This window comes from Carlito syrichta, unplaced genomic scaffold, assembly GCF_000164805.1.
Source record: "Carlito syrichta isolate Samal-C Ts95f unplaced genomic scaffold, Tarsius_syrichta-2.0.1 Scaffold305672, whole genome shotgun sequence".
NCBI lineage: Eukaryota > Metazoa > Chordata > Mammalia > Primates > Tarsiidae > Carlito > Carlito syrichta.
The window spans coordinates 63,402-84,502 of NW_007249768.1; the positions used below are offsets into that span (position 1 = coordinate 63,402).

General features: G+C 41.3%; 1 protein-coding gene across 4 annotated transcripts in view; it reads left to right on the forward strand.

Annotated features, from left to right (window-relative positions):
* The window catches only part of TAMM41 (TAM41 mitochondrial translocator assembly and maintenance homolog), a 58,422-nt gene that overhangs the window by 11,363 nt on the left and 25,958 nt on the right, over positions 1 to 21,101 (forward strand). For 3 of the 4 annotated variants that reach the window (XM_008062210.1, XM_008062211.1, XM_008062209.2), the window contains exons 4-5: positions 5,365 to 5,515; positions 20,443 to 20,588. In XM_008062210.1, the coding sequence (XP_008060401.1) occupies positions 5,365 to 5,515; positions 20,443 to 20,588 (297 nt within the window). Of the gene's footprint in view, positions 1 to 1,537; positions 1,691 to 5,364; positions 5,516 to 20,442; positions 20,589 to 21,101 lie in introns of all 4 variants that reach the window. The other variant, XM_021714563.1, reaches the window with a different exon arrangement.

Consider the following 21,101-nt stretch of genomic DNA (forward strand, 5'->3'; position numbering starts at 1 on the left):
AAAAAAAATATTGTGGCCAGTATTTATTTATTTTTTTGAATTGGAGTCTCACTTTGTTGCCCAGGCTGGAGTGCAGTGTCAGGCTCATAGCCACCACAGCCTAACCTGTTAGGCTCAGGCGACACTTCTGCCTCATCCTTCCAAGTAGCTGGAACTACAGGCACACGCCACCATGCCCAGCTACTTTTTTTCCCGTTTATTATAGAGATGAGGCCTTGCCAAGTTGCCCAGACTAGTCTAGAGCCCGTGGATTCAGGCAGTCCTCTCACCTTGGCCTCCCAAAGTGCTGGGATTATAGGTGCGAGCCACTGCACCTGGCCAATATTTTTTAAGTCTCAAAACCTCTAGAGAATAATGAATAGTCATTTTCCTAATTAATATAACATAATTTTGTATTTTTGTATTTCACATTGTTTTTAGTGTATAGATGAGTTTTTTGCTTGAGTTTTTTAAAGCATTCACATTGACATGCAGTGTATTTTTGCTACCTTGTTAAAAGGATTTTAATTTATTTTAATGTATTCATTGCAATATATTTTCTCTCTTATTTGCTAGAATGTAGCTTTTTTAAAGTAACAGCTTTATTGAGATATAATTCACATCCCATATGATTCAGCCATTTAAACCATACAGTTTGGGTGCATGCCTATGATTCTAACTCCTTGAAAGGCTGAGGCAGAAGGATCACCTGAGCCCAGCAGGTCAAGGCTGCGGTGGTCATGAGCGTGCCACTGCACTCCAGCCTGGGCAACAGAGTGAGACTCTGACTCTTAAAAAAAAAATCAATTCAGTGTTTTTTAGTGTATTTATGGAGTGCAACCTTTACCATATTTTAGCATTATTAATTCTTTTGTGTGTGTATGATTAGAAAAAATCCCAGTGGTATAAAATATTCCTGAACTAGGAATTGGAAAACCTGACTTACTAGTTTCGCCTCTGCCCTGCAATGAACAAATGTTTAGGCTTATAGTCTTTGAAAAGCAAAGATTGAGCCATTCATTTAGTTATTCAAAAAACAACCTCTTCTCTGTGTATGCCAAAGGAATTAAAAAAAACAAACAAAACACCACCACATTGTCCTTGAAGAACCCACAGGCCAACAGGTAGATAAGAAACAAGGTTTCACCAGGCTCTTATGGTCCTTGTTTCTTCTTCGTCCTGAGGCAGTGATTGTTTAGAAGAGTTAAACCTCCTGGTTATTAGGAATGGAAAAGTTCTTTGGGGTGGTTGAGTATTTGAAAACTAGGTAGGTCTGTGTTCTTTGTGACTAAAACTTCACTCTTTGCAATTCAAGTAGTCTCTCCTTTTGATTGTGATATAGAGGAAACCACATGTGACTTTCTCTTATTTTCTGTCTTGAAAGGTACTCACAAATCTCTCCTTTGAAAGCCCCTTCAAGCATTGCCCCTTTCTCTCTCCAGTAAAGATTTTCCTCCCTGGCAGTAGTGCTAATGTTATCTATGCAGTTCAGTTCGGGACATTCCCAGTAAGAAACAAACAGCTATTCACAAATCCGAAGACTTTCTTTTTTCCCCAGGCCTCTCTGGCAGTGTCCCAAGAGTTCACTGGCTTTTCACTCTGAGCAACAAACAAATAACAGTGCTGCTGAGACAAGTTCCTAGTTCACCTTTCCTTGAAGAACCACATCGGCACAGTAGCAGAGTCTTCCGAATTGACATTTTTCCTTTGAGTAAGGATGCTTTTATTTTTACTCTCTTAAACTTAAATAGCAAACAGACTGCTTTCTTACAACCTAAGTAGAACAATTTCTTTGGAAAGCAAGTAGTAGTTTGTTAACTAGGAAAATTTCTCCTTTTTTTTTTTCTTTGCATTGTTTCTTTGAATTGTTAGCATCTCAAAATAGCTTCTTTTTATTGATTTTCTGGAAAAGCCATCAAAAAGGGGGCAAAGAATATATTGAGAAGGATGTGGTGAATGAGGATGAAGAAGAGGAATATGGAGTTGGAGACGCGTCACAGAGTTGTGGAAAGAGCACTGGATGGATCGGCGGGCTGGATCCACTTGCCCCTTCTTCTCTTGGAAGAGTCCTTTAATCCCTCTGGGCCTCAGTCTTCCCATCATTAAAATGAGGAGGTTGTCCTCCTAGATCCATGAGTCCATGTGGAATACAGTTCCTTGGTACCCTTGGAGGATTGGTTTTGGGACACCCCCATACCAAAATTGGAGTCTCATATAAAACATCTAGTATTTACATATAGCTTATGCACAGCTTCCCATATTCTTTAAGTGATCTCTAGGTTACTTGTAATATCTAATACAATACCTACACAACACTTCATTCACATGGATTCAACATAGTACTTGGCACATAGCAAATTCAACTTTTGCTTTTTGAAATTTTGTGGAATTTTTTTTTTCTGAATATTTTCCGTCTTCAGTTGGTTGAATCCATGGGTGCAGAGCTCACGAATATGGAAGGTCAACTGTATAAAGTTTGGGAAGGTTATTTAAGAGATAAATGCAGGAGTTATAGGACCTTATAATTTTCTGTTAATCCTTTTTCAAGATAAGGTGTTAATTAGAATAGATCCCTAACTGAATACCTGAGAATAATTCAAAATGTTTCGAGGTGGATTGGCTGACCATATGGTGTTACCCTGATTTTTGCCATCCACTCATTATGTAACCTTAGGCGAGTCATGTTCCTGGACTGGTCCTTGGTTTTATACTGGCTGCAGATGATTGCAATAACACTAAACTCACCCAGTACTGAAAGGCTTCATTAAGGTCTATTAAATCATAATTGTAAGGGAGGAGGAGGTGATATTGTATTAAGTGACCTGCCCACCTGCCATATGCGAAGTTTGTATGTTGTAGGTATTCTCTTAGGGGAAAAAAGCTAAAAGAATTTAGGTTCTTCAGTCTGATTTATAAAATAGTTTTATGTTTTATAATACTGCTTTTTATAATAAATAACAACAACAAAAGAAAATGAGAGAAGCCGAGCTTGGTGGCTCAGCCTGTAATCCCGCGCCTTTGGGAGGCTGAGGTGAGTGGATTGCCTGAGCCCACGGGTTTGAGACCCGCCTGGGCAGCGAGACCTCATCTCTACAATAAATCAAAAAAACCAGCCAGGCATGGTAGTGCATGCCTATAATTCTGGCTACTCGGAAGGCTGAGGTGGAAGGATCGCTGGAGCCCAGCAGGTTGAGGCTGTGGTGACAGGGAGCGGCCACTGCACTCCAGTCTGGGCGACAGAGTGAGACTCCAACTCAAAAAAAAAAAAAGAAAGAAAGAAAATGAGAGAAGAAACTATACCTTAGGGTACAGGTCATTCACCTCTCTCTTTGCTTTCTGATAAAATTCTATTTTGGAGTGTCTCACATGTGTCTTTTATATACCATCTTAATTTTGTCAGAAATTATATTGACAAATAAAAGACAACTTATGCTCTGTTTTCTAGACTAGGAGGAAAATTTGTTGATACCAAATGGTTTAGAGATGGTAGATACATTTCAGATATATGAGAGTTCTTATTAGGGACTTCTAGAGACTTTCCTTTGTATGGAAAGTCAGTCAGAAACAGCATGATGCTGTAAAAATATTATGGTGGGAGTGTAAATGGTATAGCCACACCAAAAAACAATTGGACAATTCTACTTCTAAGAACAATAAATCTCAAAATGTGACCCCTGTACATTACCTGGGAACATGTTAGAAATATGCATTTTTGCTGGCAGTGGTGGCTCACGCCTGTAATCCTAGCACTTTGAGAGGCAGAGGTGAGATGATTGCCTGAGCCTAAGGGTTCGAGACCAACCTGGGCAACTTGGTGAGACCTTGTCTCTACAATAAATCAAAAAATTAGCTGGGTGTGGTGGTGCATGCCAATAGTAACAGCTAATTGGAAAGCTGAGGTGGAAGGATCACTTGGGTCCAGCAGGTTGAGGCTGCAGTGGCCGTGAGCACACCCCTGTACTTTAGCCTGGGCGACAGAGTGACACTCCAACTTAGAAAAACAGAAAAGTAAAAGAAATACGCATTTTTTTTTTATACTGGGCGCAGCGGCTTACACCTGTAATCCCAGCACTTTGGGAGGCTAAGGCAGAAGGATCACTTGAGCACAGGAGTGGAGCCCAAGAGTGGAGCCTAGGATCACTTGGAGACAATATAGTGAGACCTACAAAATTAAAAAAAAATTAGACCGGCATGGTGGTGCATTCCTGTAATCTCAGCTTCTTGGTGGACTGAAGTGGGAGGATTGCTTGAGCCCAGGAGTTCGAGGCTATGATCTGTATTTGTGGCATTGCACTCCAACCTGAGTGACAGAATGAGACCCTGTTTCAAAGAGTGAGAGAGCACAAGAGAGTGAGAAAGAAAGGAAGGTAGGAAGAAAAAGAAAGAAAAGCCAGCCACATCTAGGCCTACTGAAACAGATACTGACGCATATTATGGGGGGTTGGGCCCAATAATATGTGTTTTAACAAGCCTGGGCTAATGGTAGCCCAAGGTGAGACTCCTTGGCCAGAGAAACTCTTATGTTATTATTGTGAAACACACACAAGGAAGCTCAATTCAGCTAAGGGTTTGTGCAGTATCTTACCAGCAATCTTATGAGCCTGATTCTGTTATTAACTCCGTTTTACTGATAAGGAATTATGCCCATATTCACAGAGGTAGTAAGAGATAAAACTGGCACTTGAATACATTCTCTTAGCTACAGTGTGATCTTTAAAACTGAGAATCCCAGAATATACTGGAGCTCTTGTATTTTAATGAACTTGGAGAAAGTCAAAAGGCAGCTTCAACTGTGTGTTTAGGAGAAAAATTCTTTTTATTGAGCAAAGCAGTTGTGCGTATACTAGGCACTTTATGTTTACTATCATATTCAATCTTTGTGACAATTCTTTGATGCACGTCAATTATCCTATTTTATAGATAAAAACTTAAGTTCTGAGAAGCTAGGTAATTTGCCCAAACTTATAGGCTTGAGCCACTGTGCCTGGCCTCCAGGTGAGCTCTAAATAAAGTCAAATGCCTTCATCCACTAGAAAATTATGTTAAAAAACAATAAGATTGCACAATTTAAAAATATTAAAGTTCTCAAATGATACTTACTCTTTTTCAAAACTCATGATTCATTTCCTCATTTAAGAGGAATATTTTTTTTTTGTTTTCTTTGGCATTTTGATCCTTTCCTGTGTCACGATTTCATTGACTTTAGCATAAAACAGGAGATTCTGGGGTTGCTTATTAGAATGATGATTATTTAGTGTCAACTGAACTAATATTCCAAGATCTTCAGTGGAAAGAGTTTGGAATAGTTCCATTGCATGTGTAACCCATGGCTTGAGGAAGACTTCACTTCTGGAATTTTTCTCCTGAATGTTCTGCTTCTTTCAGGTGAAAATTGTAGCAATGAATGAGAGTCCCACTCTTAGATCAGCCCTCGACAAAAATTTGAAGAGTGCTGTGACCGCTGCTTTCCTCATGCTCCCCGAGAGCTTTTCTGAAGAAGACCTCTTTATAGAGATTGCCGGACTCTCCTATTCAGGTTAGTATAGTTGATGCCCAAATTTTCTGCAAGATTTGTTATTTCAGTCTCCTGCCTTCACTCTGCATTGGAGTTGCGACAGTCTTAGTTGTAAATTGCATCACTTCATGTGTAGGTTCATACATTTACCTTTGACTTGTCTCTATCCACAGGGACTCCTCTCCACAACTAGACACTTATTGTTCCAGGGCAGTTTTGTCGTTGTTACTGTTAAGTTTTATTTTGAAGCAATTTCAGCAGAGTTTCAGGAATAATACAGGGCTAGATGCAGTGGCTGACACCTGTAATACCAGCACTTTAGGAGACTGAGGAGGGAGGATTGCTTGAGGCCAGGAGTTCCAGATCACCTTGGGCAGTGGACCAAGGTGTGCTGCTTTAAAAAGAGATAAATTTTTTTATGTTAGTCTGGCACAGTAGTGTGTGCCTGTAATCCCAGCTATTCAGGTGGCTAAGGTGGAAGGATCCCTTGAGTCTAGGAGGTTGGGGCTGCTGTGAGCCACTGTACTCCCGCCTGGGTGACATAGTAAAATCCTGTTTCTTAAAAAAAGGGAAAGAGTAACCCCTTTAGATCTCCTCCCACTGTGGGAACTTTTCTGTCCTCTCAAATCCTGCATTAAAAAGGAAAAAAAAAATACAAAAACCTCCCATATACCCTTTCCCCAGATTCATCCATTTTACATTTCACCATATTTGTTTTCTTATTTTCTCTATATCAGTGTATTTCAAGCTTTAGCATGTGTCTGAATGAACTAGAAGGCTCAAGTTAAAACAGACTCCTAGGTCTCACCCCAAACAACTCATTTAGTAGGTTTGAGATGGAACACAAGAATCTGTACTCATTACAAGTTCCCAAGTGATGATGATGCTCCACCAAGTATCCCACTTTGAGAACCGCTGCTTTCTCTGTATCTGTAAATACTCTGTGTCATTTATTTTTTCCTGAACTGTTTGAGAGTAGGTTGCACATGTCATATCCCCTATAGACTAGGTACTATCCTTCAGTTTTTGTTTCCTAAAAATAAGGACATTCTCTTACTTAACCACAGTACAGTTACCAGATTCGGGAAATTAAATACTGATACCATACTTGTATCAAATTTGTAACCCATATTTCCAGTGTCAGTTATCTTGGTAACATCATTTATGACATCCCCCCCACCCCGTGTACATAATTCACTAAGGAATTACATACTGTATTTAGTTCTTGTGTCTCTTTTAACTTTTAATCTGGAGCACCTCCTCAGCCTTGCCTTGTTTTACATGACATTCACATTTTTTAAGTCCACAGGTCAGTAATGTTTGCTCCCATATAAGCAGTGTTTTCTCCTTTATATGCAATCGGTTTGCATGAAGATCATGCACATAGCCTGCCTCTAATCAAACTTTCCCTCTGGATTAAGCATCCCTTGATGATTCTTGCTCAAACTTGTTTTTACTGTGATGGTTACAAAGCAACTCTACTTCTTTCATATCAAGGGGGAGCTTTCCCTTCTTCCCCTTCGTTTATGTATTTTTTCACTTCTTTATCTAAATGTTGACTTCCTTTCCCTTTTCCTTTAAATCAGCTATGTTCCTCACGGATGTGAGAAGCTCCTTTAAAGGACAAGGGGGAAGCTGTGGGAGGATACAGTCCAGCTCCTCACCCTAGCTGCAACCAGAGGAGCACCAAATTTATCTGTTTTATATAGGAAGGTTTCAGGTAAGATTTTTTTTTTTTTTTGAGTTGGAGTCGCACTCTGTCGCCCAGACTGGAGTGCGGTAGCCGCTCCTGGCCACCACAGCCTCGACCTGCTGGGCTCCAGCGATCCTTCCACCTCAGTCTTCCGAGTAGCTGGAACTACAGGCGCGCGCTACCACGCCTGGCTGATTTTTTTTTTTTGAGTTGGAGTCTCACTCTGTCGCCCAGACTGGAGTGCAGTGGCCGCTCCCGGCCACCGCAGCCTCGACCTGCTGGGCTCCGGCGATCCTTCCACCTCAGCCTTCCGAGTAGCCGGAATTACAGGCGCGCGCTACCACGCCCGGCTGATTTTTTGATTTATTGTAGAGATGAGGTCTCACTGCCCAGGCGGGTCTCAAACCCACAGGCTCAGGCAATCCACTCACCTCAGCCTCCCAAAGGCGCGGGATTATAGGCTGAGCCACCGAGCCCAGCTTGATTTTTTGATTTATTGTAGAGATGAGGTCTCGCCAAGTTGCCCAGGCGGGTCTCAAACCCACGGGCTCAGGCAATCCACTCACCTCAGCCTCCCAAAGTGCTGGGATTAGAGCCCGGCCAAGATTTTATTTATAAAAAAAAGTGGTCTGCTACTTTAAGAAAAGTTTAAAAACCTCTGTCTTATTTCCCGATGTTTAAGTATGAGTCAAAGAATCTTATGCTCAAAACGTTGCAAAAGCAGCTTACTTATTCTCTGAATCCCACTGCAGATAAAGTTTCATGGAAATTTAATGCTGTAAGAGACCTTAGAGGTTTTGTTCTTCGGTCTTCCCGAAATTCATCTAGCACAGCTATAGCTGTAATTGCAACACTGGAGAGAAAGACAGTGAAATAACCTTGGTCTTTGGTTACTTCCAGCTTCACCTGGCAGCATCCCTGTTATCCAACAAAAGGCACAGGGGCAGAATGGCATGGCTGTGTACCAGAATGAGTGGGCTTCTGAGTACCACATGTGAGAAGGAGGTCACTTTACGAGGTGATTCCCTCCCCCTTTCCCCTCTGAAAAAACATGGATGAACCCTTTGATGAAAGGTCGATTTTTGTGGGAGAAGATGCAGGACTGTTCTCTACTTTGCCCATGCCACTACCTCCTCTCTGTTTTTCTCCTTGTAATCAACACCAGCACAGTGTTGGGTGGATTCTGGGGGTTCTTTATAAATTCTGACTACTGGCTAATATGACTCCTTTCACCTCTTTGCAGACTTTCTTACATTAACCTTCAAACTGCTGCCAATCTTTAGCTGTTTTTGGCTGGAACTAGGCTAGAGTAGTGAGAGGAAAAAAGGACCTTGACCCTGCAGATAGATCTCTTTCATAGGTATGAGACTTGCCCCAGGCAAGTCTTCCTTCTGACTTTCCTAGGCTTTTGAGAACCCAGTATCCTAGAATTGATCAAATTCTATCCTTTTGGCGAACCACCTAAGTCTCCCAAACCCTCCAAGTATTCCAAAATTCGGATTGTCCACTAATCTCATTTTTATTTACAACTGTGACATTTTTCTTCTTTTTTCTCTTTTTTTTTTTTTTTTTCCTTGAGTTGAAGTTTCACTGTGTCGCCCAGACTGGAATGCAGTGGCCGCTCCTGGCCACCGCAGCCTCGTCCTGCTGGGCTCTGGCGATCCTTCCACCGCAGCCTTCCAAGTAGCTGGAACTACAGGTGCGTACTACCACGCCCGGCTAATTTTTGATTTATTGTAGAGATGAGGTCTCGCCAAGTTGCTCAGGCAGGTCTTGAACCCACGGACTCAGGCAATCTACTTACCTCAGCCTCCCAAGGCGTGCCACTGAGCCCAGCTTTTCTTTTTTTTTCAATTGAGATGGTATATGTGGTCCCTAACCTGTGAAGTTTAACATTTCTCCCAGCAGAGGGAGGTGGGGAAGGGGACAAGAAAAAACAGTGTCTCTCTACATTATTGGACAAGTTCCTACCAGTAACTACTTAGGCAGAGGCAAGATCTATCAGTATTACTGGTAGTCATAATGACCCCTTATGTTTTATATGGTATTTAAGGATCACTTTGACTGCCCTGGGGTCAGTATTTATAGCAACATTATTATAAATCATGGGTGAGAAAGGAGTAGGTGGAGGATGAGAGCCCACAAAACTGGGAAGAAGAAAGCTCTCTAATCCTTTAGTTATTCTTAGAAATCAGCATTGAAGTGAACGGAAAAGAAGTAGCAAATTAATTTTGAAGGGTCATTTTGAACTTTCTTATGTAAATACAAATTGTTAAAATGACTATACATATATATATTTTTTTGAGTTGGAATCTCACTGTCGCCCAGGCTGGAGTGCAGTGGCATGCTCACGGCCACTGTAGTCTCAACCTCCTGGGCTCAGGTGATCCTTCTGCCTCAGCCTTCTAAGTAACTGGAAATACACCCAGGCAATTTTTTGATTTATTGTTAGAAATGAGATCTTGCTGAGATACCCAGGCTGGTCTCAATCCCCTGGGCTTAGGCAATTCTCTCGCCTCCGCCTCTCAGAGTACTGGGATTACAGATATGAACCACCATGCCCAGCCACTAAAATAACTAATTTTAAGCAGTGATTCTAGTTTAACATTTTTCAGGAGAATCAGCATCCCATGCCCTAAATAACTGAAGACACTGTTATTTGCTCATTCAATGATTGATGTATACTAAGCTAGCTCTATTTATCACTGTTATTAACAACACTGCTGTGAATCACTTTGTACAAGTTACTTTGGTAGGGAAAGGGCACTAACTTCTCAAGATGTGTTCTCCAAAATGGAATTATGTTGTCAGTTATAAGAATTTTTTTTTTTTTGAGTTGGAGTCTCACTCTGTTGCCCAGACTGGAGTGCAGTGGCCGCTCCTGGCCACCGCAGCCTCGACCTGCTGGGCTCCGGCGATCCTTCCGCCTCAGCCTTCCAAGTAGCCGGAATTACAGGCGTGCACTACCACGCCTGGCTGATTTTTTGATTTATTGTAGCAATGAGATCTTGCTGCCCAGGCGGGTCTCGAACCCGCGGGCTCAGGCAATCCACTCACCTCATCCTCCCAAAGGTGCGGGATTACTAGCCACTGAGCCCGGCTAGTTATAAGAATTATAAAACTTGCTGCGTGTTAACAAATAATGCCTGTCAAAATTTGTCAGGTGTGGGAGTTTGCACCTATAACTTCAGCTACTCAAGAGACAGAGGCTTGAGACTAGGAGTTTGAGATCAGTCAGAGCAATAGAGCAAGCCTGCATCTCTACAAAAAATTTAAAAATTAGCTAGGCATGATGGTATGTGCCTGTAGTCCCAGCTGCTCTGGAGACTGAGGTGGAAGGGAGGATTTCTTAAGCCCAGGAGTTCAAGGATGGTGTAAGCTCTGGTCACACCACTGCACTCCAGCTTGGGAGGACAGAGCACGACCACATCTCTAAAAAAATTAAAAAATAAAAAATTAGCAGAATACTTAGATGAGGTGGATTAATATTGAGAGCTCCAATTCATCTGGCCCTTTAAGGTCCTTAAGGGATGAAAAATGCCTTCAAGCACTCTTGTGTAAGAGAGAGAATGAGTTTCTTTCATTGCCAGATTGACTGAACACAGGCTCAGCTACTTCTAGGAATAAGACAAAGCAGCGAGGAAGTTGCCAGTTGAGTGATTCGTAGGGAAAAACATTAGCAATGGGTGCCAGCACTCTAAAATGTGAATACACATCCCCATTTCTGGATTCTGGCAAAAGCCTGTAAAAAAACTTTTTCTCTAGCGTGAAAGCTCTTAAGATTGATTCTGTGATGGTCAAACCATCTGAAATCTTACAGGCAGTGTTGTTGAATGATCTGCATATTGGGAGTTGACTGTTTTCAGGAATTTGGAAGCCTATTTCTCTATGCTTGGTATGCATGAGCTTTTGCTAAAGCTGGAACCCTGTGTACTCAATAGTCACTTGTTAATTTCTGAGAATGCAGCATTCCTGAAAGGATGTAAATTGTTAGTAGCATGAACATTTTTGTATTAGGTACTATGTGTCAGGTATTGTAATATTTAATCTCTGAAATTTATAAACTAGTTACTATTATTACTCTCATTTTTCATTTGAGGATACTGAAGCCCAGAGAAGTTAAGTAGCTTGCTCTGGGTCACATAGCTTGTAAGTGCTGAGTTGGGATTTGAACCCAGACTATCTTAATCCTAGAACCCTTGCTTTTATTTGACCCTTTACTTTTCTACCAAAGGTCATTGTGGTGAGTGTCATTCTGTTTACACCTGGGTCACTCTCCCTGGGCCCCACTGGCTCATCTCCGTTCTGGCTTATCCCGGAAGCCTTCCCTGATGCCCACTGCCACCCCAGCACTCCCTGTTGCGTCTTTCTCTGCTTTTTGTTTTCTCCATAGCACTTTCCCCAGTCTGACTTTTTTGCTGGTTTATCTTTGGTCTTTGTTCACCACTAGAATGTGGAGGGCAGGAATTTTTGTCATGTTTTGCTTACTTTGTTCCCATGCAGTCGTGCCTGATACACACTAGGTGCTCAGTAGCTACTTGATGAATGGATGAACGGTTGTGATATTAGGTCCTTGCTGAACCGGATTCCTCCTTATCCCTCTCTACACCTATCTACTTTGTGTTCTCTAAAGTATAGAAAAGAAAAAGTGGCTCAGAGTTATATCACCAGGCACATCAGGAATTTATTCTTATCTCATTCTCTTCCACATGTGAGTTAGTGCAGTGCAGCATCTTTTCTGGAGCTATTTTTGAGACTGTACTTTATATTAGACTGCTTCCTAGAAACATTACCTTGGTCATTTACTTGTTAAAATAAATACAGTAATCCCACCCTTATCTATGTGAATACCAAGAACCCCCACAAATACCTGAAACCATGGATAGTACTGAGCCTTATATAGCCTATTTTTTTCTACATATACATACCTATGATAGAGTTTAATTTGTAAATCAGGCAAGTAAGGGATTAATAATAATAACTTATAATAAAAGAGAATAATTATAACAATATACTGTAGTAAAAATGTGAATGTGGTATTTCTCTCTTCCTTCCCCCACCCCAAAACTATCTTAATATACCACAAAAAGCAGAGAAAGATGCAACAGGGACTAGTGGGGTGGCAATGGGTGTCAGGGAAGGCTTCTGTGATAAGCCAGAACTGAGACCTACAAGGACCGGAGATGAGCCAGTGGGGCCCAGGGAGAGTGACCCAGGTGTGAACTGAGAATGACACCCACCACAATGACCTTTGGTAGAAAATTAAAGGGTTAAATAAAAGCAAGGGTTCTAGGATTAAGGTAGTCTGGGCTCAAATCCTAACTTAGTACTTAAAAACTTATGTGACCCAGAGCAAGTTGTCTGTGGATAATTGAAACCATGGAAAGCAAAACCACAGATAAAGGGGACTACTGTATTATTTTGTCCACTTGCAAAAGAATGAAGTTGGGCACCTAACTCACACTATATTCAGAATTAACTCAAAATGGATCATGGATGTAAAAGTTAAAACTATAAAACTCTTAGAAGAGTGATTTGGGGTTAGAAATGGTTTTTACATAAACACCAAAAGCACAAGCAACAAAAGAAAAATATAGATTAAAAAAGCTATATAAAAATGAAAAACAGCCCCATCAAGTAAGTGAAAAGGCAGCTAACAAAATGGGAGGAAATATATACAAACTATGAAGCTGATAAGAGTCTAGTATCCAGAATATATGAAGAATTCTGGCTGGGTGTGGTAACTCACTTCTATAATCTCAACACCTTGGGAGACCAAGGCGGGAGGATTGCTTGAGTCCAGGTGTTCAAGACCAACCTGGGCAACATAGTGAGAACTCATCTCTACCAAAAAAAAAATTAAAAATTAGCTGGACAAGGTCCTTGCTTTGTTAAACCCTGATGAGTCCACATGGCTCTTTGAGCTATGGCCACCATGTTTCTTGGTTTCGGCCCCCTCCCCTGCCCTGGGGAGGTGAATCTCCTCTCACTCTAATTCACTTTCTAAATAAACTATATTTTCCAATCTAAAAAGAAAAAAATTAGCTAGACATGATGGCGCATATCTGTAGTCCCAGCTACTCAGGAAGCTAAGATGGAAGGATCACCTGAGCCCAGGAGGTTGAGGCTGTGGTAAGTTATGATTGTGCCACTGTTCTCCAGCCTGGCAACACAGTGAGACTTTCACTCCCAAAAACAAAAAAAAATTCTTAAAATATAGTCAAAAGGCAACCCAATTTAAAAATAGACAAAACTAAATTAAGGATGTGCAAAGACATAGAGAGTGGTATAATGGACACAGGAGACTCAGAAGAGGGAGAAGAGCCGGGCTCGGTGGCTCAGCCTGTAATCCCGCGCTTTGGGACCCGCGCTTTGGGAGGCTGAGGTGAGTGGATTGCCTGAGCCCGCGGGTTCGAGACCCGCCTGGGCAACTTGGCAAGACCTCATCTCTACAATAAATCAAAAAATTAGACAGGCGTGGTAGCGTGCGCCTGTAGTTCCAGCTACTTGGAAGGCTGAGGCAGAAAGATTGCCGGAGCCCAGCAGGTCGAGGCTGCGGTGGCCGGGAGCGGCCACTGCACTCCAGTCTAGGTGACAGAGTGAGACTCCAACTCAAAAAAAAAGGGGGGGGAGGGGAAGAGGCAGAGGAACCAAAAAATTACCTGTCAGTACAGTGTGTATAGGTGGAGGTGGTGGGTACACTTAAAGCCCAGACCAAAACTATTTGTACTCCCCAAAGCTATTGAAATTTAAAAAAGACAGAGGATTTGAATAAACATTTCTGCAAAGAAGATATGCAAAGTGCCAATAAGCACATGAAAAGATGCTCAGCATCATTAGTATTAGAGAAATGCCAAAATCACAGAGACACCATTTCATTTTACACCCTCTAAAGTGGCTGTTGTCAAAAAGCTAGGCAGGCTGGGCATAGTGGCTCATGCACTTTGGGAGGCCAAGGCGGGAGGATTGCTTGAGCCCAGGAGTTTGAGACCAGTCTGGGCAACATAGTGAGACTTCGTCTCTATGAAAATTTTTTTTTAAAAAGGCAGTATTAACTGTTGAGGAGAAATTGGAACCTTTATACAGTGCTGATAAGCTTGTAAAATGGTATAACTGCTTTGGGAAGACAGTTTGGCAATTCCTCAGAATGTTAAACATAGAGTTGTCTGACTAAGAAATTCTACTCCTAGGTATGTACACAAAAGAAAGGAACACACACGTCCACACAAAAACTTGTACATGAATGTTCATGGCAGCATTATTCATAATGAATAGGTAAAAAGTGGAAACAGCCCAAATGTTCATCATTTGAGGAATAAATAAAATTGGTGTGTCTTTACAATGGAATATTATTTAGCCATAACAGAAATAAAGTACTGATATGTGCTGCAACATGAATGAAGTTCGAAAACATTGTGCTTAGTGGAAGAAGCTAGTCACAAAAGACCACATATTGTATGACTTTGTATGTAAAATATCCAGAATAGGCAAGTCCATAGCGACAGCAAGTAGACTGGTCTGTGCCTAGGACTGGGTGGTTAGGGGTAAAGGGAGCTGGGAGTGACTGCTTATGGATGCAGGGCTTCTTGTGGGGAGGCTGAAATATTCAGTGATTGGATTGGAGAGATGGTTGAAACTGTAAATGCACCAAAACTAGTGAATTGTACACTTTTTTTTTTCTTTTTTGAGTTGGAGTCTCACTCTGTTGCTCAGACTGGAGTGCAGTGGCCACTCCTGGCCACTGCAGCCTCGACCTGCTGGGCTCCAGCAATCCTTCCGCCTCAGCCTTCCAAGTAGCTGGAATTATAGGCACGCGCTACCACGCCCAGCTAATTTTTTTGATTTATTGTAGAGATGAGGTCTCACCAAGGTGGGTCTCGAACCCGCAGGCTCAGGCAGTCCACTCACCTCAGGCTCCCAAGCCGCGGGATTACAGGCTGAGCCACCGAGCCTGGCTGAATTGTACACTTTAAATGGGTGAATTGTATGGTATATGAATTACACTTTAAAGTTGCTATAAAAATGAATATTATTCTCCCATATTAATATCCAGTGGGACTGTAGTCCTTAAACACTACCACATAAGAATCTGCACTAAACTGATCTTTTTCATGTCATTTGTTGCCTGAGGTAGGGCCTATATTTTTGTACAACTTGAATATCCCTTATCTGAAATGCTTGGAGCCAGAAGTATTTTGGATTTGGGAATTTTTCAGAATTTGGAATACTTGCATAAATATAATGAGATATTATGAGGACGGAGCCCAGGTTTAAGCATGAATTTTATTTATATATCTTTTTTCTTTCTTCCTTTTTTTTTTTTTTTTTTTGGAGTTGAAGTCTCTGTTGCCCAGGCTAGAGTACAGTGGCACACTCACAGCCACACACAGCAGTCTCGATATGCTGGGCTCAGGCAATCCTTTCGCCTCACCTTTCCAAGTAGCTGGAACCACAGGTGCACACCACCGCAGCCAGCTACTTTTTAAAATTTATTGTAGAAGCAAGACCTCACCAAGTTGCCCAAGCTGGTCTCAAACCCCTGAGCTTAAGCAATCCTTGCCTCTGCCTCCCAAAATGCTGGGATTATAGGTATGAGCCACTCGTACCCAGTCTTATTTATATTTTGCATATACCTCATACATAGCTCTTAAAGGTAATTTTTACATAGACACCATACTATTTGATTTTTTTTAAAGATATGCAACCCATCATTTGAGGTCAGGTGTGGAAATTCCACTTCAAGCATCATCCCAATACTCAAAAAGTTTTGGATTTTGAATTTCAGATGTTCAGATTAGGGATGTTTAACCTGTATCTCCATTGTCTAGCATAACTCCTGTACGTTGTATCTACCAAAAAAGGGGTGAAAGTTAGCCAGTAATTTGCTATCTTCAAAGACCTGGGACTTCCTCTGGCCTGTATCCTTTGCCCATCCTCAAATAGTATCTCAATACATATCTCAAATAGTATCTGCTTTACTGCTGACAAAGCATTCTCTGATACTTTAACTCACTTAAATCTGAAAGCAACATTGTAAGGTTAGTATGATTCTTAAGCTATTTTACAGAGAAGGAAACTGACTCCCAAAGTTTAAGTAACTTGACTCAGATCACCCTGGGACATTGCCAGACGTGAAACCAGGGCTTTGCCACTGTACTATGCAGCCCCTCACATCTGCACACCCATAATAAGATCCCTGAGTGCTGGCTGAATGCCTGAGTCACAGAGAAGGTCGCCTACCTGTGGTTCACAAGCCTCTGAGTTTGTCTCATTTCAAAGTCAAAGAGAAATTATGCTTGTGGTTGCCCATTGTATTATACTGGCAGTTCTCTGGGTAGAGCAGTCAAGAGTTAAAAAGAACTATTCAATAGAGGCATAAAATAAAAGTCAGCCATTAGTTTTTCTTAATCCTTGTGTTTCGTTGCAAGCAGATACCTAAAGGTTAAAAAAACAACAAAAAAGATTCTTGTGGTAGATGCTGGTTCATGCTGTAGACACTGTTTTTTTCATTTTGTTCTTTAGAAGTGAGTGGTAAACCCATTTGCTTACTACCCTGTGGCTGAGCTAGTTGTGCTGCACAGCAGTTGGAGAAACTGAATTCAGCCGACATTGATTGACGTGTCTTCCAGGCACCAGGCAGTACACAAGGAGCTGGAGAAACAGAGATAAATAAGTCCCAGTCCTTATTTATAGAGAGCCCAGAATATTTTCTAGGTCCTTTATTCATGGCATACAATTGTTCTTTTAGGGAGAGAATTTGGATTAGTTTGTTTTTACATTTTGGTAAAATACAGTCCTTCTCTCAGAAAGTTACTGTCTAAAATATAAGGACTTTTTGTTTGTGAACATTCAGGAGGAGAGGGAATGACACAAATATTTGTAACTCAACAGTTACACAAGCTGTTTTTACACATCTTTCACTTCAGGGCCAGCCCTGATAGATTCAGTTTGATGATGTTTTATCCCCTCAAAGATTAATGGAATCCATTATGCTCCCAAAAGCATAAAGATTTACACAATTAAAAGTTAACCCAGCTACCCTTCTATTCACATTTGTTAAGTTGTCACGTCTGTGCATACTATGAATTTATTTTAAAATGTTAGAAGGTAGCATGCCAACATTATAGAAATGAGGGAAGTGGAGGGAAATCACAGAATATAACTGTCGCCTAAAGTGTCACTATCCTGATACTGAGTGAGAGGCTATTGGACCTTGGGCAGGTTATGTTTGTACCTTCATCTCCTCATCTGTAAAATTGGGATAATAATAGGACCTATTTTGTGGGACTTTTCCAGGATTAAATGAGACAGCAAATTAAAGCACACATACAAAAGCACACAATAAATGTGTATTTTATTAAAGCAAAAGTGAGCCATTTCATATAGTCCCTTTGTCTTGTTTTTCTTTTTTTATAAAGTTTTTTTCGTATACTGTTGTATCCTCATTTTTTTTCTTTCTTTCTTTTTTTTTTTTTGAATTGGAGTCTCACTCTGTCGCCCAGGCTGGAGTGTAGTGGTATGTTTATGGCCACCGCAGCCTCAATCTGCTGGGCTCAGGGGTTCCTTCGAGCTCAGCGTTTCCTTCTGCCTCACCCTCTCAAGTAGCTGGAACTATAGGTGCATGCCACCATGTCCACCTAATTTTTTTACTTATTTTAGAGATAAGTCCTCACTTAGTTGCCCAGGCTGGTCTCGAACACCTGGACTCAGGCAGTTCTCTCACCTTTGCCTCCCAAATGCTGGGAGTACAAGTGTAAGCCACTTGCCTGGCCTTGTATCCTCATTTCTTTTGTTTTGTTTTGTTTTGTTTTTTTGAGTTGAAGTCTCACTCTGACGCCCAGGCTAGAGTGCAGTGGCACACTCATGGCCACCCCAGCATCAACCTGCTGGGCTCTGGCAATCCTTTTGCCTCAGCCTTCCAAATAGCCGGAACTACAGGCACCCGTTACCACACCTGGCTACTTTTTGATTTATTGTGGAGACAAGATCTCGCCAATTTGCCTAGACTGCTCTTGAACCCGCGGGCTCAGACAATGCATTCGCCCCAGCCTTCCAAAGTGCTGAGATTACAGACTGAGCCACTGAGCCCGGCCTATCCTCATTTCTTACTGCCCTTTTTTATATGATACTTTCCAACTTGCTATGTGTGATTACTGTAATTTTTAATGGTTGTACATTGTTCCGTGATAGGGTAAGTGTACACCATCCTAACTCATCCATTTCCCTGTTGGACATTTGGGTTGCTTCCAGTATTTCAGTATTATAAATATTGCTTCAGTGAACAGTTTTTCATGTGTAGTGTAGTGTACTTTCACTTTCTGGGCAGTCTCAAGCAGGCTTCTTAATCTCTGTGTCTTTGTTGCCTTGTATGCCACATAGGGATAGCATCATACCTACCTGTGTGAATTCAGTGAAGCAGTGCTACAAAGCTTTTTGAACAGTACTTGGTACTTACCAGGTGCTCAATGAACATTACTGCTCAATCTCTGTTTCTAGTTTATTTCTTTAGGCTTGATCTCCAGAGATGAGGTTTGCCTACTGTAATAAGTGAAAGGACCAATTTCTCAACACCTTCGTTAGCAGTGATTCCAGGTTTCAACAAAGTAACTCTCTTTTCCATTAAAATAATAGTGAAAAAAATGTTCATCCATATTTGAACAGCTTGTTATGATTGGGACTCACTTCTGCTCACTCTTGAACAGTTAGACTTCCTTTACACCAAGGTCAGTTTCCAGAGGATGTTTGGAAATCTGTTTTTCTGAAGCTTGCAGTTCCTGGCTGCATTTCACCAAATTGTAATATAAATTTGCCCTTTGAAGCTTAAATATAAATTTTATTCCTTAAGAATGAAGCATCTTTGAATTTTTACTTTTTCCAAAATAAGCCAAGTCACTCTAGGAAAATTTGTTAGCAAGTAATAACCTCTATGATCCCTTCCCCCCCCAGAGAAAAGAAATTGACAAAGGTAACCCTATATCCTGGTTTGCCCAGTTTATACTTGTCCTGGTGTAATTATTCATAGGACCCACTTCTCCCTCAAAAGTGACCTAGTTTGGATGATAAGTTGTATCATCATCCTAGTCCTGGGGGATTCCTCAGCAGCTCGCGTACCTGCCTACACTTGTCACCTCTCTACTTACGACTTGCTGTCTGTCTAGCAAATGTTGCAGCCGCGTTGCTTTCACCACATTTAACCTAGAAGGTTCTCCTGCATGTGTTCAGCCTCTTTTGGATTCATATTAGCCCAGTAGGCATTCACTCAAGTGTACCCATTGTATCACTCTTCTTTGCTCCATCTTTCTGATGATTGTCAGTGGCGTAGGCAGGGCACTTTTCATTTGTTTCAGAAATCTTTTTGTCATTCAGAATTATTTGTTTTGGAGCTCAATTCATCCATTGGCAAATATAACATTCCTGATTTCCTATCACTTGGAATTTAAAAAATGATTAGGCCGGGGTGAGTGAATTACCTGAGCCCGCGGGTTCAAGACCTGCCTGGGCAACTTGGTGAGACCTTATCTCTACAATAAATCAAAAAAATTAGCCAGGTGTGTTAACGCGCGCCTGTAGTTCCAGCTACTTGGAAGGCTGAGGTGGAAGGATCGCCGGAGCCCAGCAGGTCAAGGCTGTGCTGGCCGGGAGCGGCCACTGCACTCCAGTCTGGGCGACCGAGTGAGACTCCAACTCAAAAAAAAATAAAAATAAAAACTAAAAAATAAAATAAAAAATGATATCTGTTCTCAATTTCATCTTAAATGCAAACCTTTTCTTACCGGGACTTTCAAGCCTATCTTTCCCTTATCAAATATAATAAGGTTAATTATATTTATAAAGCACCTCAAAAGCCCTCATGCAAGCATAGCAAACAGGTCAACAATGAGTAAGCAATGGCAAGGACGAGTCTAAAGTGATAGTGCACAGCTCCTGTCTCCGTGACTGGGCACAGGCAGAGATGTGTTCGTAAGATGAAAGTTTGTCAATATAGAAGTTTCTACACTGGAAAGACAAAATGCATTCATTTCTCACTTGTGATTACCTTGTGTACTTAGGTAATTGTATTTTAACTGGCATTGTTTTGTGATTTTAGAAGCTCACTTTTCCCCTAACAGGTGCCTGCATTTTAAGGAAGAAAAGCAAGTATTTTGATGGGGAATCCTTCCAGGTTGAACCGTGCGGATCTGTGTAGGGACTGTAGTTCACAGGTTAGAGTGTATATTCTCAATGGAAGAATTGTTTTTCTGTTTGCTTTAACTAGGTGACTTTCGGATGGTGGTTGGAGAGGATAAGACAAAAGTGTTGAATATTGTGAAGCCCAACATAGCCCACTTTCGTGAGCTCTATGGCAGCATACTACAGGAGAATCCCCAAGTGGTTTATAAAACCCAGCAAGGCAGACTGGAGGTAAACTGTGTGTGGAAAATAGCTTACATTGTTTGTAAGGCAAGAGCCATTTGCAGGGAGAACGTAAGGGGTAGAGCAATATGACTAGTGTGGGAACTGTATGTCAACATATGTTGCTGTGTATTTGAAATCATGCTAAAAGGTAACACAGCGCCTAGAAATCAGGGGTTGCCTTTGGGGAAGGGAACTAGGGGCAAAGTGGGAGAGGGACTTGTTTTCACAAGTATATCTTTTTTGCCATTTGAAATTCTTACTGTGTATATTAATTACCAATCAAAACAAGTGAAAATAAACTTTCAGATTACTTTTATTCCACCCCCAACCTCTTTCGCCTCTAGAAGTAACCATATGGACAGTTTGGTGTCTATTCTTCCAGATGCTTTTACATGTATTTTTATATCTGTTTGTACATATATGCATGTATGAAGAGATTTGGTCTTGTTGTTTGGCTTTCTTGTAGATAAATGGGCTCATACACATATTATTCTGAAGCTTGCTCTTTTTCTTTTTTTT